The following is a 20,611-nucleotide window of genomic DNA, read 5'->3' on the forward strand; positions in this document are numbered from 1 at the left end:
CAAACAATTCGGACATAGCACAGTGCTCAATCAGCAAATGCATAGGTAAAAAGATGTGTTTTGAGTCTGGATTTGAATGTGGCTACTGTTGGAGCACACCTGATCTCTTCTGGAAGCTGGTTCCAGCTGCGGCTGGCATAACAGCTAAAAGCAGACTCTCCTTGCTTTGAGTGAACCCTTGGTATTTCTAAATGACTTTATCCTGATGATCTGAGTGATCTGTTAGGTTTATATTCTATGAGCATATCTGCAATGTATTGAGGTCCTAGGGCATTGGTTTATTTATAAACAAGTAACAGTACTTTAAAATCAATTCTAAATGCAACTGGAAGCCAGTGCAAGGACCTGAGGACTGGTGTGATGTGTTCATGTTTTCTGGTTCTGCTCAGAATCCTGGCAGCGGCATTCTGTACGAGCTGCAGCTGTCTTATGGTCTTTTTGGGAAGACCAGTGAGGAGCCCATTACAATAATCCACCCTGCTGGTGATGAAAGCATGAACAAGTTTCTCTAAGTCTTGACTGGAGACAAAGCATCTAATTCTTGCAATATTTCTGAGATGATAATATGCTGATTTAGTTACTGTCTTTACATGGCTACTGAAACTCAGGTCTGACTCCAAAATCACACCAAGATTCCTGACTTGATTTTTAGTTGTTTGACCCCTAGAGTGAAGGTACGTGTTCACTTTGAGAACTTCATCTTTGTTTCCAAATGCAATGACTTCAGTTTTGTCTTTGTTTAACTGAAGGAAGTTTAGGCACATACAATTTTTAATTTCATCAATGCATTGGCACAGGGAGTCAATGGGGCTGTAGTCGTTAGGTGATAGGGCTAGGTAAATCTGGGTGTCATCTGCATAGCTGTGATATGCAATTTGGTTCTTTCTCATTATTTGGCTCAGTGGCAGCATATATAGGTTGAACAGGAGGGGTGTGAGTATTGAACCTTGAGGGACTCCGCATGTCATGGATGTCCACTCAGACTTATGGTCACCGATACTCACATAATAACCTCTCCCTTCTAAGTATGACCTGAACCATTTAAGGACCATCCCAGAAAGCCCAACCCAGTTTTCCAGCCTGTCAAGAAGAATGTTGTGATCGACAGTGTCAAACGCAGCACTGAGATTGAGAAGAACCAGCACTGATAAATTACCTGAATCTGTGTTTAGGCGAATATCATTTATTATCTTTATGAGTGCTGTCTCTGTGCTGTGATGCGGTCGGAAACCAGATTGAAAGTTGTCAAAATATCCATTCAAGCTTAAGAACTTGTTCAGCTGATTGAAAACAACTTTTTCAATGATCTTGCCTATTAAAGGAAGATTTGAGATTGGTCTGTAGTTGCTCAATATGGTGTTATCCAGATTGCTCTTTTTCAGGAGGGGCTTAACAACTGCAGTTTTCAGGGATTTTGGAAAAGTCCCAGAGAGAAGTGAGGCGTTTACCACTTCTAGGAGATCTGCTTCTAAACAGTTAAACACGCTTTTGAAAAAAGATGTGGGAAGTGTGTCAAGGGCGCAGGTTGATGTTTTAAGGTGTTGTACTGTTTCTTCCAAAATTTTACCATCAATTGCTTCGAAAACAGACATAATAGCTACTTTCTGAGGTTGTGGTCTGATCTGTTTTACCCCGGTGCAGCTCAAGTATGTGCTGATCGCCTTTCTGATATTATTAATTTTCTCAGAGAAGAAGGAAGCAAACTCACAGCATTTGCTGTCTGAGAGCATTTCACTGGGGATCTGACTTGGGGGTTTGTTAGTCTCTCTACAGTAGCAAAAAGATTGCGGGTGTTGTTTAAGTTTCTATTTATGATATTTGAGAAGAAGGTCTGTCTAGCTTTGCCTAGTTCCACATTGAAAGCATGAAGAATATCTTTATAGATGTGATAATGGATTTCGAGTTTTGTCTTTCGTCACATGCGCTCAGCTTTTCTGCATTGTCTTTTCATATTTTGCACTGCTGTTGAGTTTCTCCACTGTACTTTTTTTCTGCCACTCTTCTTCCTGACTTTCACAGGAGCAATGTTATCAATAACGTTCTGTACTTTTGAGTTAAAAGAATCAAGGAGAAAATCAACAGAGTCTGCAGATATGCTTGGTGTTAAAGATATAGCCTTCATAAACAGTGCACTAGTATTCTCATTTAAGCATCGCTTTTTGACCGAGACAGATCTAGCTTCAACAGTTGGAGAGATCAATATATCAAAGAAAATACAGAAATGATCAGATAGCGCTACATCCTTAATGACAGTGGATGAAATGTTTAGACCCTTGCTGATAATTAAATCTAGAGTGTGTCCACGATTGTGTGTGGGTCCATGTACATGCTGAGTCAGATCAAAAGTATTCAAAACTGTTAGGATTTCTTTTGACATATTGGATTCTGCATTTTCTATGTGGATGTTAAAGTCCCCAGTAATAGCAAAACAGTCAAACTCAGAGGAAATTGCTGATAACAGTTCTGTAAAGTCCTCCACAAAACCCGGAGAGTATTTTGGAGGCCTGTAGATAACTATAAGTAGAATGCGAGGAGTACCTTTTAACACAATACCCAAGTATTCGAAAGACAAGTAATCACCAAATGACACTTGCTTGCATTGATAGACATCTTTAAATAGAGCAGCAACACCTCCACCTCTCCTAACAGCTCTGCAGACACTCATAAAAGTAAAGTTAGGAGGGGCCGTTTCATTCAGGATTGTTGCACTGCAGCTGTCTTCAAGCCATGTTTCATTTAGAAGCATAAAATCTAGGTTGTTTGTGGTTATTAAGTCATTGACTAGAAGTGATTTATTTTTAAGTGAGTGGATGTTTAAAAGTGCTAACTTAACAGTCTTACTTTCTGTCTCTACAGTAATCTTAGTTTGACATGTAATAGGCAGCAGATTAAATGGGTTTGCCAAACGATTTGAGAAGGCCTTAGGCTTTCTATCACGTAATAAAACAGAAATAGAGAAAGCAACAGGCACACTGGGTTCCCGCTTGTTCTGTAAACTTTTGATAAAGTCACTGTTATCATAGCGGGGACCCGACACACATCACTGAGAGCTGTTATCGGTTGTTTTTGATTCACCTAGAACAGATGGAGGAGGTTGAGGGCCCTGGCGTTGTGGCAGGGGCCGAAGAGCTCTCGCAGGAGGAGGAGGAGGGCGAGCTGGGCCCACAGGCTTTGGTGGTTTCGGGGCTTGACGCTTTTTTGTTGATATCTGGGGGCTCGCAGCAAAAGAGTGGGAGAGTTTGGTTCCAGCATACACCAGTTCCTCCATTTTCTCTGAGAAGCACAGAAGAGGGGAGCTGGAGAGAGGGATAACGTGTAAAAGTCCTCTGGTCAGTTGTACTCTGTCCAGGTGTGTTTGTGCCATTCAGATTGGCACACACTGCTGAAGGATGATGGAGGGAGAAGTAGACAGTTAACATTAGTTAATGCACCGTGAACTAACATGAACAGCTGTATTTTTATTAACTAACGTTAACAAAAATGATCAAATACAGTAACAAATGAACTGCTCATGGTTAGTTCATGTTAGTTAATACATTAACTAATGTTAACTAATGACCATTATTCTAAAGTGTTACCAGTGAATGTTATTCATTAGTTTGCACATGTAGCCTATGCTTGCTGAGTGAACTTTGGTGAAAGGCTTGTCAGTTATGATAGACTGTAATTGAGGGAAGAGTTTTAAAATGCATTAATAGTGCATCAATACCAAATTGAGGAAGTTCTTCCCAAACTTTGTTTTATCAGAACATCGTGTGGTGAACATTGTGACCTTTCGGCGCCTGTGGAAGACCCTTGTGCCCTACATAGTCCGGACGAAGCCAATGACTGACTTGTGTTGGGAATGCCAAAAAAACAACTCTGCCATCTACAAGTGCTTCTGTGTTACATAGGTATATGCATATAATAGTGAATGGATTTTTACAACTAGTTTTCCCCAATCTTCTGTGTTTTTCAGAATGAGCAGCGATCATCCTGCCAGGGTGTTTTACAAGGCCTTTGCCAACTCTGAGGAACAAGGAATATGCTTGCTCCATGAGGACGCACCACCAATCCAGAGACCCCCTGTCGTCAAGCCCCCTGGCCTGGATTTGAAAAGAAAGACTTATCTGTACCAAAATATCCGTGAGTTTTGCACAGAAAATACAATGGACATTACATGCCCAAAACCGCCAGTTGAGAAAGTAAGTTGTCCCTCTCCCTGCCCAGCTGAGACGAAAAGAGCTGAAATGTGAATTTAATGTCCAATTTGAATCTTAGTGAGTGTATTTATTGTGTATGGATGTGAGTGAGTGTGAGTGTATTTATCTGCAAGGAGAATCCATTACAATGTGTTTGATTTATTTTAACCCAATATTTAACTGATGGTATCTCCGTTATGAATTTGTTACACTGTTATTGTCAACTAGCCTACACAAAGATATGATTGCATAGGCTAGCATTATTTGTTCTCTCTTTGCTTGTCTCTCTGCCTCTCTCACTTTCTCTCTCTCTCTCTCTCTCTCTCACTCACACACGTGCACACACACACAAACACCCCCCCCTCACTCTCAAGCAAAAATGTAGCACCTCTGTTCAATCTTTCTGATTTTAGTAAATCTTTGTAAAAAAAAGTGCCTTATAAAATATTAATTCAAATAAATACTTTAAAATAATTTGAGCTTCAGCCTGGTTTAATAGCATTTATATATATAAAAATGTCTTTGGTCAAATTAAGCTGTAAAATAAATAGTTTATCCCTTTAAATGTGTCAGGATATGTAAATAATTAATCTTCATTATGATGCAGTTCATGTTGCAAACATGGAAGGACTTAAGCCACCGGCTGGACTTGATCTACAGCACGGGAACCTGTCGGAAAATTGGAGAAGATTTCGACAAAGGTTTGAGCTATATCTAACAGCTATCGGAGGAGCTGACAAGTCAGCTAAGGTACAGTCCTCGTTATTTCTTCATGTTGCCAGTGAAGAGGCAGTGGAAGTGTACAATACCTTCACTTTTGAATAAGAAGGTGATAAAGAAAAGCTGACGAAAATTATGGAAAAATTTGAAAACTACTGTAACCCCAAGAAGAACATAACCTATGAAAGGTACAAGTTTTTCACGTGTGTGCAAGGGGACATGTCATTCAGCCAGTACCTCACTGAATTAAAGCTGAGGGCAAAATCATGTGAATTCGGACAATTACAAGAATTAGAGATCGAGTTGTCTGTGGAATCACGTCGGATATAATGAGAGAAATATTGTTAAGAGAAGTTGACATTACTCTCGAAAAAGCAACCCAGCTTTGCGTCGCTGCAGAAACAACTAAAGCACAAATTAAAAAAATGCATGAGGAGGATCTCAATGTACAAGCCTCTGCACGTGAAAGCAAGCAGGTAGATGCCGTGAAACATAAACAGACACGGAAAAAAGACCAGCAAAATAAAACGAAAGTGAGTGAAAAAGACAAAGCAAGCACGTTTGATTGCAAACGATGTGGAACTGAGCATACATCGCGTTCATGTCCTGCGTATGGCAAACAATGTAAAAACTGCAAGAAGATGAACCACTTTGCCAGGATGTGTAGATCGCGGAAAGTGCACGCAGTAGATGATGACGTCACGGATCAGCAAGCAAGTCTTTTCGTGGGAGCTGTGCACGCGAACACACAGTCACACGCAGAGGAATGGACTATCGAAATGAAACTGGAGCGCAAAACTGTCAAATTCAAACTTGATACTGGCGCACAGGCCAATGTAATTCCTTACAGTTTACTACAGAGAACAGGCAAACAGAACATACTTAAACCAACAAAAGTAAAGCTGTCAACATACACTGGAGACAAAATACCTGTGAAAGGAAAGTGCAGCTGGACAGTGAAATACAAGAAGAAAAGTTATTTCCTAGAATTCATTGTTGTAAAATCAGATGCCAAACCAATACTAGGAATTAAAGTGTGGCGACCAGGGCGGGCGAGAGCCGTGAGGGAACGGCGCGAGGCCGGTGGCGCGAGTGTTAATGAGCATCACCTGGGAGGCGCACCGGCCTTGAGTCCCTCACGGAGGAGCTCCGGGAGCATAAAAGGAGGAGCGACTACAGTGAAGGACGAGAGAGGACCAGGCCTGGACTTTATGTTATGTTATGTTTTATTATGTTTATGTGGCCGGCAGACGTCCGCGAGGGTCTGCCAGCATTACTTTCGTTTTGTTCTTTGTTTATTTTATATTAAAGTTTGGTTGAACGTTCGCCGGTTCCCGCCTCCTTCTTCCCATATCTACTAACCACGTTACATTGGTGCCGAAACCCGGGAGGAAGGAGGGACATGCTGTCGGAGAGCCCTCGCTGCTGAGGGGGATCGCGGTGCCGCGGAGTTCGGGCAGCGCGGGAGTGAAAGACCGCGAGAGGCTGCCCGAGGCGGTGGTACTGGAGCCTTGTGGAAGGTGGGACGGAGACCCGGATGCCGTGCTCCTGGGACGAGGTGGGGTGGCTGCCGTCCTGGAGGGAGCGGAGGAGTCGCCGCCGTCCGCCGTGGGCCAGAGCCTGCTGCCATCCGCCTGGAAGGGGAGGAGCAGGGGATGGGGGACTCGCTGCCGGCTGCCCTCAGCCGGAGGAGCCATCGCCGGCCGCCAGGAGGCGGTCGAGGATCGGGCCGTCCACCGTGCGTCCAGTGCCATCGCATGGCACCGCGAGGAAGAGCCTCTCGGTAGGCTGAGGACCGAGCGGCAGTGTGTCTGGGAGCCGGACCAAGAATTTTTTTTTCCTCTTTTTCCTCTCTCCCCTCTCTCGTTCTGTCGCTCCCCTTGCTTCCGTCTCCTTTCTCTCGTCTCGTCTGTCCTTACCCCCAGGTGCTGCGGCCGCCGAGACAGGCCCCGGGGGGGAGTAGAGCGCAGTCTCGGGAGTACCCCCCGGCCTGCGAGGGGCGATGGGGGTATGTGGCGACCAGGGCGGGCGAGAGCCGTGAGGGAACGGCGCGAGGCCGGTGGCGCGAGTGTTAATGAGCATCACCTGGGAGGCGCACCGGCCTTGAGTCCCTCACGGAGGAGCTCCGGGAGCATAAAAGGAGGAGCGACTACAGTGAAGGACGAGAGAGGACCAGGCCTGGACTTTATGTTATGTTATGTTTTATTATGTTTATGTGGCCGGCAGACGTCCGCGAGGGTCTGCCGGCATTACTTTCGTTTTGTTCTTTGTTTATTTTATATTAAAGTTTGGTTGAACGTTCGCCGGTTCCCGCCTCCTTCTTCCCATATCTACTAACCACGTTACATAAAGCATGTGAACAGATGGGGCTCATCAAGAGAGTGATGGCACTGAATAAAAGTGAAGAAACAGATATTTTCAAAGAGTATGCTGATGTGTTTGAGGGCATAGGCTGTCTGGAAGGGGAACACACCATTCGAATTGATGAGAGTGTGACACCAAAAGTACACCCACCCAGAAAGATTCCTGTCACTTTAAGGGAAAAATTAAGAACAGAACTGTACAGGATGGAAAAAATGAAAGTGATTGCAAAAATCGAAGAGCCTACGCAGTGGGTAAACCCAATCGTGATTGTAGAAAAGTCTAATGGAAAATTACGAATCTGCTTAGATCCACGTGATCTAAATACAGCAGTAATGAGGGAACACTACCAGCTACCAACTGTTGAGGAAATAACCTGCAGACTGTCGAAAGCCAAATACTTTACAGTGCTGGACGCAAGTTCAGGTTTTTGGCAACTCAAATTAGATGAAGCCAGTTCTCGCCTCTGTACGTTCAACACTCCTTTTGGCCGTTACAGATTCCTCCGTCTTCCTTTTGGAATTAATTCGGCAACTGTTTGAGGGAATTGAAGGTGTTGAGACGTACATTGATGACCTTTTGATCTGGGGAGAGACAAAAGAACAGCATGATGGAAGATTGAGACAAGTGCTAGAGAGAGCAAGAATTAAAAACTTCAAGTTGAATAAAGAAAAATGTAAAGTGTGCCTTGAGGAAATCAAATACCTGGGTCATGTTTTTTCAAAAGAAGGACTGAAACCTGATCAGAGCAAGATTGAGGCTGTAAAGAAAATGCCAACCTGAATGCAAAAAAGATGTGGAGCGATTTCTGGGAATGGTCACGTTCCTAGCAAAGTTCATTCCAAACATGTCACAGCACACTGAGCCATTACGTGGACTAACTAGAGATGATGTGGCATGGCAGTGGAGAGATGAGCATCAGCATGCATTCGACCAATTGAAAACAATGCTCACTGAAGCTCCTTTGCTTAGATACTATGATGTAAACCTTCCTGTGACACTATCGGTGGATGCTTCCAAAAACGGACTTGGTGCTGTATTACTGCAAGAGGACAAACCGATTGCATATGCATCACATGCCTTGACTGAAACAGAACAGCGCTATGCGCAAATAGAAAAGGAAATGTTAGCGATTGTGTTCGGGGTAGAACGTTTCCATCAGTATGTGTATGGGAGAGAAATTAATGTGGAGTCAGATCACAAGCCACTTGAGGTGATAATGAAAAAGCCATTGAACAGTGCTCCAGCTAGAATACAGAGACTGTTAATGAGGCTGCAGAAATATCAAGTGAACGTACAGTATAGGCCAGGAAAGGAGATGCATATTGCAGATGCATTGTCCAGAGCTTACTTACCAGTGACCGGCTCACTTGATAAAGACGTAGAAGCTCAGGTGCACATGGTGATCTCCAATTTGCCTGTGTCAAGTGAGAAATTAGAAGAATTCAAAAAAGAAACAAAGTGTGATGAGACACTGATTAAACTCACAGAGACAGTCCTGAATGGATGGCCGAAGACAAAGAGTCAAGCTGCAAAAGAAATACAAATGTATTGGAATTATAGAGAGGAAATTTCAGTAGTGGATGGTGTTTTATTCAAAGGAGAAAGACTCATTGTTCTAGCAGCAATGAGAGCTGAAATGCTTAAGCGAATTCACAAAAGTCACTTGGGCATTGAAAGCTGCAGACGTAGAGCGAGAGAAGTACTCTTTTGGCCTGGAATGTCGCAAAGTATCACAGAAATGGTGAACAGCTGTGATGTGTGTAGGACTCATCAGAAACGACAAACCAGAGAGCCGTTACATCCACACAGTGTTCCAGAAAGACCCTGGCAAAAGATAGGTGTTGACCTATTCACCTTTGGCCAGCAGGAGTATCTACTCTTAGTGGATTACTACTCCAAGTTCATCGAGGTAGAATGGCTGAAGTCAGACACAAGAAGTGCAACAGTGATCACCCATCTTAAGTCACAATTCGCTAGACATGGAATTCCTGAGACAGTAATTTCAGATAACGGACCTCAATTCAGCTCGCGTGAATTCCAAGCTTTTGCAAAAGAGTGGGAGTTTTCTCACAAAACATCAAGCCCCCACCATGCTCAGTCGAATGGAATGGCTGAAAGAGGAGTACAAACCGTTAAGCTCATGCTAAAAAAAAGCTAACGCAGATGGAAAGGATCCGTATTTGTCTTTGCTGAACCTTAGGAGTACACCATTGGAAGACATTGGAGCGTCACCAGCCCAACTGTTGATGGGTCGACGCGTGAGAACAAGACTTCCAACAATGTCACAAATGTTGAAACCCTGTTTGGTCTCTACCACAGTGCAGCAGTTGTTAGAAAAAAGACAACAAAAACAGAAAGAATACTTTGATCAAGGAACAAGGGTGCTTCAGAAACTTCAGATTGGCGACAGTGTCAGAATATTGCAAGATGGCATGTGGAAACCAGCTCAAGTAACTGAACTTTCTGATCAGCCCAGATCCTATGTTGTACAGACACCTGATGGACAGATGTATAGACGGAACAGAAAGTTTCTGATGCAGTCACAGGTGAAAAATAACATGACAAAGGACAGGGACAATCAAAATATGACACAGCAGAATTTGTGTGACAATGCTGATGAACCATGTGAAGTGGACATTCAAAACAAAACACAACAAAGAAATGCTAGTCCTACAGAGCTTTCAAGTCTCCCAACCAAAAGAGCAAGTGGACGTATTGTCACCAAGCCAAGAAGGCTTATTGAGGAGTAGCTATTAACTTTGTGATGACTGTTGAGGTGCAATAGTTTAAAGGACATTAAAGAAACCGTTAAGGAAAAAAAAAAGAAAAAGAAGAAAATTAAAATGTTTGTTTTTATTTAGTTTTTTTTGTACAGGAAATGTAGAAACATGTTCATAAACAAGAAAAATGTTATAAAAAAAAAAAAAAAGAAAAAAAAAGGGGGATGTCAGGATATGTAAATAATTAATCTTCATTATGATGCAGTTCATGTGGAAGCCACAGGGTGGTGCAGTTCAGTAGAGAGGCAATTGATTAGCAGAAAACCTATAAGAGGTCTGTCCTGTATGCTCCATAAATAAATATCAAAACAAAATGCAATGGATTTTGAAAGATATCAACAACAAAAAAACGGCCAAAAAACTTTAAAAGCGATTTTCTCAGGTTTTCAATTTGAAAAAGAGGGCAGACGACCATAATTCAAATGGGTATATCTTAAAAACCATTCAAGGTATGACTTTGACTAGGATATCATTTTAAAGCTTATTTTTATCTTTCTATTGATACCAAAATCTCAATTTTGAAATTTGGGTCACTGTGACTCATTTTGCTGGATCAGGTCACATATGTTGACCCAGGAACGCATCTAACTCAGCAATATCAGGACGTGCGCGCTGTAACAGACTCACTGCAAGTTATCACAAATGCTTGATTGCAGTAAGGGTGGCCCAACCAGTTATTAGGTTTAGGGGGCAAGCACTTTTTCACACAGGGCCATGTGGGTTTGGATTTTGTTTTCCCTTCATAATACAAACCTTCATTTAAAAACTGCATGTTGTGTTTAATTGTGTTATCTTTGATTCATTTTTAAATTTGTTTGTTGATCTGAAACAATAAAGTGTGACAAACATGCAAAAAAAATAACACTTATTCACACCACTGTAAATAAAGGTGACTTGAAAGAGAGTAGAAATGAAACTAATTTGAATTGTTTTAGTTATGATTACATTATTAAACAGTTTCACTGGCAAACTGGTGAAAAGTATCAATGGCCTCCTGTTTAAAAAGATGAAGACATTTAGATGTATGAAAACCAAGAAAAATGCTTAATGAAATCATAATCGTAAGTATTTTATTCAATAACGGGTTATGAGAAGAGTTCTTTAAATGGGACTGTTTATAACAACTTGATAATGAAAGTTCAAAACTGAAAGTCATTGCAGTGAGGAGCATGAAATATTGTTGACAATAGTGATAGTATGGACTTTTAACAAATGCCGAAAGTGAATTAAGTCAATAGTCAAGTGCCTAACTAAAGGAAACACTAATCACTAACTTTAAACAGACTTCAAAAACCTATGTGTACCCTATGAAAGAAATAAAGTCAAACTAGTAAGTGAATATGGTAATGCTGTATTTGGATTTATTTAAACATCCTCTGGTGAGATACTGATTTTATTCGCAGTTGATTTCATCTAAGGCTGTGTGGCTGTAAGTCGGTTGTAGTTGTTGTATTTCTGCTCATCTCTGTTTTTTCTGTTCTTGTTGTTCCTCTTATCTTCAGTTATTCTGCTTGTTAACTGCAGGTGTTCATCACTAATGATCAATCATCATTTGTTGAGTCAATCTACTTTATTTCACTAACTGAAACATTGCTTCAGTGTTACTTTTACTCTCTATAGATTGGGACCATATGAAAACTGAGTAATGTTTGTTTAACACTGAGAATTTTACTGTGTACCAGTAAACGTAACCAGCAACAAGAATTTTCTTTATTAAATAATTTCTAAAAATTATTTTGGAAAATTGTCTTGGCCCTTATTTAACTAAATATACAGGCCCACCAGCAACCAGCATCTCATGCTGGTGACCAGCAATGCTGGATTTTTAGCAGGGAAAACATCAGCTAAATTTGTACTCATTTGTAAAACACTTTGGATAAAACCCATCAGCTAATTTACATGATATGTATCTATATTGTCAGAAGGATACTGCAGTTCCTCTACAGCCCTGTTGTTAATCGTCCCTCGACTGTTGTAGACCAGAGTGCTGCTCAGTAACACAGCCAGACAGAAGATGTTGGTGTCATGCTTTGAGTCTCCCTGAGAAAGAGAAAGACAATCATGGAGTTAGAAAAAAATCATCTCTGTCACTTGGTTTTGGTTCGTGTTTATATTTTCATGCCTTTTATTTTGTAGCTTGATTAATGCTGCTTTTTTGTTCTGTTCTTCCCTTGCTCCTCATGTGCTCATTTAGTTTGTGTCATGTACTGATTGGTACAATTTCTTGTTATGAGTTCAGGTTGTCTTAGGGAACGTTAGGAACACATGACTAAGTATTTAAAGCAGGGGTCTCAAACTCAAAATGGCTGGGGGCCGTTTCTGTGATTGACACCTCATAGGAGGTGTCAATCACCTCCTATTAACATTCAAGCGCAAGAAAGCACAAAATTTCAGAAAATAATTTAATGTATTTAAAGCCTCTTGTTTTCTATGTTTCATGTATTGTTTGGTGGGTCTATGTCAAGTTCATGTTTATGCTTAAGGCTAGGTTTATGGTTATTTTCATGTTTTCATAATCAAGATTCAGTAAGGTTTGTTACGTACTGGTTGTGTATCAAACACATGACGAGGAAGATATTACTCAAATAAGTCTTTACATGATAATCCAACGGGAGAATACAGAATCCAGGCAGGAACATAACACAACACAAGTAAATATGAGACCCGACAAATGCTGCGTTTACACTTGGCATTAACATGTGACCTGTATCTGGATGTTGTCCACATACGCATTGAAAAGACGAGTGTAAACGCCTTTGTGATTGGAATGTTATCTGATCAACATGTCCTGGTTCGGAGGTAGTCGAGGACGCATTGTGATTGGATCTCAGTGTAACGTAAACGTGATCCAGCCATCGTATCTACATTCAGAGGGCAATGTCATTTAAAGGGGTGGTTCAGTGTTTTTTTTCTAGGCTTGATTGTGTTTTTGGGGCACAGTTTAACATGTCTTAAAGGGATACTCCACCGTTTTTTCATATTAAACTATGTTATTCCCTTAACTAAGACGAGTTGATACATACCTCTCTCGTCTTGCGGCGAAACTTTGTTAGCACTTAGCTTAGCCCAGTTCATTCAATAGGGGCCAAGCAGAGAAGCTACCAAACACCTCCACGTTTTCCCTATTTAAATACAGTTACTCAAGTAGTGTAACTCGACCAAGGACGGTGACACAAAACAAAACGTTGCGCTTTTCTAAGCGTGTAAAATAGATAACTATATTGTATGGCGGAATACCATAGCAAGTGCTCGGGAGCACTTTGACTTGGCGCAGTAATATCTTCACTCGTGAAAAGTCCTCTCACCGGCCCCCGCTCCCTCTCATTTCCGTCAATAGAACCAACGTGACCTGCACCAGTAGTAATAGTTTGAGCAGAGTTGACGAAGTATCAGGATGTAGGAAGATAGTTTGTGGACAATCATGGTTATAACGTGCATCGTAAAGGGTTGTGATAACAAGGAGAAGGTATATAGTGCCGTCATGTTTCACAGAATTCCAACTCACCACATACTGCGGAGAGCTTGGTTAGCTGCTTTGAACAAGAATCCAAAAACGCCGTTGCTGTTTGCAACAGTCACACTTGCACCACCAATTGCTGTTTGCCCATGTTCTTTCGCCGGCTCCGGTCTGTTCTGGTTCGTATCTTTTTTCCCTCTCACGGTCCATAAGAGCTAATTCCTCCTCCGTGTACTCGGGTTCAAACAGATATGGCTCTGGGTCTGCTACAAACAAGTCATAATCATCTACAAAGTCCGCCATTGCAAATGATCTCTTGCAGTTTGCTAATAGCACAGGTGGTAAAAGTCACGTTGGTTCTACTGACGGAAATGAGAAGGAGGAGGAGAGGGAGCGGGGGCCGGTGAGAGGACTTTTCACGAGTGAAGATATTACTGCGCCAAGTCAAATTGCTCCCGAGCAATTGCTATGGTATTCCGCCATACAATATAGTTATCCATTTTGCACGCTTAGAAAAGCGCAATGTTTTGTTTTGTGTCACCGTCCTAGGTCGAGTTACACTACTCGAGTAACTGTATTTAAATAGGGAAAACGTGGAGGTGTTTGGTAGCTTCTCTGCTTGGCCCCTATTGAATAAACTGGGCTAAGCTAAGTGCTAACAAAGTTCCGCCGCAAGACAGAGCGATTTAGTGCACGCACTGAGATGAGAGAGGTATGTATCAACTCGTCTTAGTTAAGGGAATAACATAGTTTAATATGAAAAAACGGTGGAGTATCCCTTTAATGCGTCGTTTTTTTGAAAACGCTGTATTTTTCATATATTTTACCTTTATTCTACACCTCTGTTTCCACTGTCATATGAACGGCTCGTTTGACTTCCTGCTTCTCTGAAGCCGGTTCCTCCAAAATACGCAATGTGCTCAGATTGGTTAGCAGGTTGGTAGCTGGCTCAGTGTATCATGATTCGCTGAAGCGTCCGGAAACGCCACACCCCTTACCATTTGTTGTTAGACGCTTAGGTGGAAAGTAAATAATAGCGCCAATTGCTGTATCAAATTGAGCCGATTCAGACCCAGATGAAGAGGGTAAAGCAGAACCTCTCCAATCGCGGCTTTTAAAGGACGTTTATGAATGGTATTTCATTTTGTATTTGTGCCAAAGTGTTTAGATATGCTGTCACTGCTGTTTGTTAGCTTTCAATATACTGTTGTATCCTGATTAAAGCTTTACCGTAGCTGAATACATGACTGAGTAGTCGCATTTTTGTAAAGGTATCGTTTAATTTATAGCATGAACAACTGTTTGTCTATGAACATAGACGTTTGTTGGAGAAGTATGCACTATAATACAGCTAACTGGCTAGCAAAGCAAAAACGAGTTGCTCTTTGCATAGGCGCCGATCCCGTGGGTGCTCGGGGGCTGGAGCACCCACGGAAATGGTCGAGCACCCACGGAAAAATACGAGATATTCTCCATTGATTTTAACCAATAGAAAATCAATTGTAGCTTTCAGACACGAACTTCGCCCTTTTTATAGTTTATTTAAGGCCGTTTCTATGGCGATATTTTAATGGCAAACGTCGAGAGCGCATCCAAGTGAGCACAAATGGCTCTGCTCTCGATCAGATACATGCGCAAGCTCAAAATCAAACTCTCCTTGCACCAGATAGCGAGAGCATGACTCGCGACAACACTCGTGAACAACTCGTGCTTTTGGGTTGAAATTGTCACGGTTATAATGCAAATAAAACATCAAGTTGACGTTGATTTGAGTTAAATAAGAAGCGAACTAGCGCTGAAACGTGTTGTTTTTGAAATTATGCGTTGTGGCTCGTTTAAGTTAGTCTTCTGACATAGCCTACGGGTCAATCTATCGCTTGACTCTTTTTTCCAGGGAAATCACTAGCAAAATGCACACAGACATGTCCCTGCTCTTGATATACAAATATTAATTAACTTCTTTGAACTTTATGAGGGGGAAAAAAACGATATGAGGGCAGATTCGAACCTCTGATAATTAGAGCATGGCTCAGCTGGACCTCCGATTCTATTAACAAAAATTCTACCACTGGACTATCAGGGAACGCGAAAATTGAGCGTGAATCTATCTGTAATATAATGAATCTAATTGGGGGGGGGAGCACTGGGCACCCACCGGCAGAAACATAAATTGGCCCCTATGGCTCTTTGTATATGTCCATGATGCAACCAAAAATAGCAACAGAACTATACATTTAAAAGACATGTACAAACAATAAAACGTATTTACAGTTTGAAGCCAATAAACTGCTTTTAAAGTGGGAACTGCTTCTTTCAGTAAAAGCCTTTGTGTAAATCCAGCATTGAACTCGTGTAGATTCTGGAAGCTTCTTCAGCTCCACATCCAGTGTAGAAAATATCGCAGATTATAATGGGTTCTATTATCTTTTGACGCGTCGTGTCGCGCAGCTCGCGTCCGGTGTACACAACTCTTCTGCGTCCATTATGCTGAGCCACATGGCCTCGCCCACTTTGTTGCATGTTCCCGGGGGCGTGTTTTGCCAGGTTTATGATGTCACCAACCCGGGAAAAGCTTGTTGTGGTCCAAACCGGTCGTTTTTGTAGGCAATAAACTACAATAACTTTAACACTCTGAGGTCTCACCGGCAACACCACCGCAGTTTTTTTCTTACCAGTGTGAAAGAGACTCAAAATACTCCGTAAAAACAAAATACTTGTAAAAACAAAATGTTGTGCTTTTTGCAAAATAAAGAAAACTAACATGATGCGTGATCTGTCGTCTTCTTTTGAACGAAGTCCAATCTGATAGTTCTCAGAAAATGAACTGTAACTTAGTGAATACTAATGACACAAAAACTTATGTCTAACAAAATGCTGAAATGTCAGGTTTTAAAACATGTAAGTCAAATCGAAAACAAACCTTCTCTGTTTATGTAATCTGTATGAAAAGAGAGCCATGTCAGAAGTCCTTGATTCAGCTCATTATCCACTAATGCGGCCACGCCCACGGAGCCAGCGCTATTCAGACGCAAATTCAGTCAATACATGCATTCATCGTCTCAATCGTGTATTTATTGTCTTCAAAAGTGTTTTGCATAGCCATAGTTAGCGATATTAGTGATGGGTCGTTCGCGAACGAGCCGGCTCTAAGAGCCGACTCTTTTACGTGAACGTCGGGAGCCGGCTCACATATCTGAAGAGCCGACACTATTTTGAATTTAATTAAATTTAATCATTATGTAATGAATGATTTTACTCAGTTAAGTAGGCCTACTCCGCGACCCACAGCAATGCAGTCTTCTATAATGGACCAGTTTATGCAAAAGTCAATGTCTGTAGCAAAACAAGGCCAAATTGATATTGCATTGGCTAAAATGTTTGCCACTGATTTCCAGCCATTTTCAATCGTAGAGGACAGAGGTTTTAGAAATTATAGCAGGAGTCTAAATCCAATGTACACAATTCCAAGCAGGAAAGTAATTTCAAAATCACTTATTCCACAACTGTATGAGAGCACATGGGCTTCAGTGCAGGAAAGAGTCAAAAAAGCTACTGCAGTTTGCCTTACCACTGACTGCTGGACATCAAGAATGACCACTAATTACATGTCAGTTACATGTCACTTCATTGAAGATTTTTCAATGTCTAGCTGTCTTCTAGATTGCTTTGAGTTCAGCGACAGACACACCTCAGAGAACTTGGCAGAGGAACTGTTGAGAGTGGCAAAAGAATGGGATGTAGATGGAAAAGTGGTCTGTTGTGTTACTGACAATGCAGCTAACATAACCAAAACTGTGAAAATTTTAAAGTGGACCCATCATCCATGTCTTGCCCACACAATCAACCTGATTGTAAGAGATGCTCTGAAGGTGATGAAGCCCACTGTGGACAAAGTGAAAGCAGCTGTGGAATACTTCCACAGGAGCACAGTGGGTGCTGAAAAACTAAAGTCTACACAACGCCAGATGGAAATGCCTGAGCTAAGGCCTAAACAAGACTGCCCTACAAGGTGGAATTCGACATTTTATATGTTGAAACGGTTTCTTGAGTCAAAGGATGCTATCATCTCTACCCTGGCCATTGTCAATGCACCTGTTGATCCTCTGACCCAAGAGGAATGGGAGGTGGTGGAGGACGTGTGCAGAGTCCTGGAGCCCTTTGAGCAGGTTACTGTGGAGATCAGTGGAGAGAGGTACAGTAAGCAGTTATTTCTACATTTTATCCTGTATTTTATATATATATATATATATATATATATATATATAATCTGTTCTCTCTTTTTAGCTATGTGACAGCATCAAAAATGATACTCCTATGTAAGGGTCTGCAGCGAATCACAGCCAACCACCAGAGAGAAGCAAATGTAACCACAAGACAGGTGATTGAGTTGATGGACACCCTATGTTCATCGATGGACAGAAAGTTCCATAGAATGGAATATAATCACGTGCTATCAGAAACGGCTGCACTTGACCCCAGGTTTAAGAAGTTAGCCTTCAGTGATGCCAGAGCGCTTGATGAGGCTCTTCAGAGAATCACGTCAGTAGCAGGGAGGGACAGTCCCAGCAGTCAGCTGGCTCAGACACCAGGGCAACAGGAAGCAGAAGGAGCAGAAGCACCAGCAGTATTGCCACAAACTTCTTCTGTTTGGATGCTGTTTGATGAGAGAGAGCAACTGAGGATGCAGCGAGAAGGAATCCCTCAGCAGATGCCATAATGGAGGTCCGATCCTATTTGGAGGAGCCCCTCCTGCAAAGATCTGCAGATCCTCTGAGCTGGTGGAAGAACAAGGCCTCTATCTACCCACAGCTTACTAAAGTCATGACAGGGAGACTCTGCATAGTGGCCACATCCGTTCCCTCTGAAAGGGTTTTCTCGAAAACAGGACCAATTATTACTGAGAGAAGAAACCGCATCAGCCCGTCGAAAGTGAGGGAGCTTGCATTTCTGAATGCAAATCTCTCATAAAATAAAAATATGGCCAGCATTGTGTGTGTGTGTTCATGCTAGTTATGCATAATATAACTGGTGAGAGTTCATATGGCAATAAAAAAGAGAAAAAGAGGGACCAGTTTAATCCTTTCAGTTATTTATTTTTCTTTAATATTTAATATGGGTTCTATTATGTTGTTCAGATTGTATTTGTTTTGAATGTTGTTTCTACACATTAAAAAGTTGTAATTTAAATTTAAATGTTTAGTAGTATTTTTTTAATAACAAATCAATGCATTTTTAAAGAAATTGTGAGACATTGTGAGTATGATTTCATTTAATAATTTAATTAGAACTGTTTTCACACCTATCATAGTCAAAGTCATAATTAAAACATTTATTATTGCTCCATTTGTGAGCCAAAAGAGCCGGCTCTTTTCAGTGAGCTGAGTCAAACGAGCCGGCTCACGAAAAAGAGCCGGAATGCCCATCACTAAGCGATATCTGGCCTCTGTTAGTTCAGTTCCTGAAGAGTCACATTGTTGTTCTTCTTTGGATTAATTTGTGGCTTAAAGGCGCACAGAGCGCCCTCCGGCTGCAAGTATGAATTGAAAACACAGTATCCAGCGTTCACAGTGATGACAATAAATATTGAATAAATATTACTCCTCAGTATAGAAAATTGACATAAACATATGAGAATTCATCAATATTTCTCCAAATGTGCATGCTTTTAAGCTAAAAGCCTATATGAAATACCACAGAGGTAACATAATTGTTCAGACACTTTGCATCACAGAAATACATTATATTTTAAAGGTGCCCAAGAATGCTTTTTCACAAGATGTAATATAAGTCTAAGGTGTCTCCTGAATGTGTCTGTGAAGTTTCAGCTCAAAATACCCCATAGATTTTTAAATTAATTTTTTTAACTGCCTATTTTGGGGCATCATTACCTATACACTGATTTTTTCAGCCGCCGCCCCTTTAAATCGCGTGCTCCCTGCCACACGAGCTCTCGACTATATTACAGCGCATTTACAAAGTTCACACAGCTAATATAACCCTCAAATGGATCTTTACAAGATGTTCGTCATGCATGCTGTATGCATGCTTCGAATTATGTGAGTAAAGTATTTATTTTGATGTTTACGTTTGATTCTGAATGAGTTTGAGGCTATGCTCCGTGGCTAACGGCTAATGCTACACTGTTGGAGAGATTTATAAAGAATGAAGTTGTGTTTATGAATTATACAGACTGCAAGTGTTTAAAAATGAATCTCCGTGAATACAGTAATAAACGATGGTAACTTTAACCACATTTAACAGTACATTAGCAACATGCTAACGAAACATTTAGAAAGACATCATATAGATATCATGGATCATGTCAGTTATTATTGCTCCATCTGCCATTTTTCGCTGTTGTTCTTGCTTGCTTACCTTGTCTGTGCACAGATCCAGACGTTACAGTATTTCACAATTGCTAAAACTCTAAACCCCATTCTCTGAACCCAATGCTCAGTGGCCTAAACCCATTTGTCGAATCAGTCACTTTGTAGGCAAAACCTTAAACAAGTTCAGGTAGTTAAGACACTGTTTGCAAATCTCATCCACTCTTTTTGCAAAACTCTAAACACATTCTTACTCACTAAAACACATTTTGCACTGTGTTGCAAAATGGTAAATACATGTGGCAAAAGTTAAACACAACTACAACACAGTTGTCATCCTTTAAACACAATGACTCAAAATTATTCACTCTTATTTCTAATGATGTGATCAAATCAACTGTATAAAATATAGGTCAGTTCAGAGTGCACAGGTGACACAGGTGCTGAATGATGATACCAACAATAGATGGAAATAATCTGAAAAGTAGAGGAGGAAGAGTATGTGTAAGAGGATGATGAGGAGAAAGAGCAAGGGGTGTGGAGACAAGGCTGTCAAGGCTGGATCCGGCACAGGTTTTTCCCTTTGCCTGGCAAGAGACATGCCTGTGATGTGGAAAATGTCCTCAACAATATTCAATAATATTCACCAATATTATTGATCTGACAGTACTGACATTATAGGATGAGAACTGAACTAAGCTAGCCTAGATGATGACATCACTGTTTTCTGCAGAACTGCTTTATAGAGGAAAATAATTACAGTCATTTACATAATAATTGATG

The 20,611-nt window shown here is 41.2% G+C and overlaps 1 protein-coding gene across 2 annotated transcripts in view; it reads right to left on the bottom strand.

Moving 5' to 3' along the window:
• Positions 1–20,611, bottom strand: part of LOC125245071 (guanylate-binding protein 1-like) — a 105,838-nt gene that overhangs the window by 49,471 nt on the left and 35,756 nt on the right. For both annotated transcript variants that reach the window (XM_048155516.1, XM_048155515.1), the window contains one exon: positions 11,976–12,085. In XM_048155516.1, the coding sequence (XP_048011473.1) occupies positions 11,976–12,085 (110 nt within the window). The remainder of the gene's footprint in view (positions 1–11,975; positions 12,086–20,611) is intronic.

This window comes from Megalobrama amblycephala, linkage group LG14, assembly GCF_018812025.1.
Source record: "Megalobrama amblycephala isolate DHTTF-2021 linkage group LG14, ASM1881202v1, whole genome shotgun sequence".
Classification (NCBI taxonomy): Eukaryota; Metazoa; Chordata; class Actinopteri; order Cypriniformes; family Xenocyprididae; genus Megalobrama; species Megalobrama amblycephala.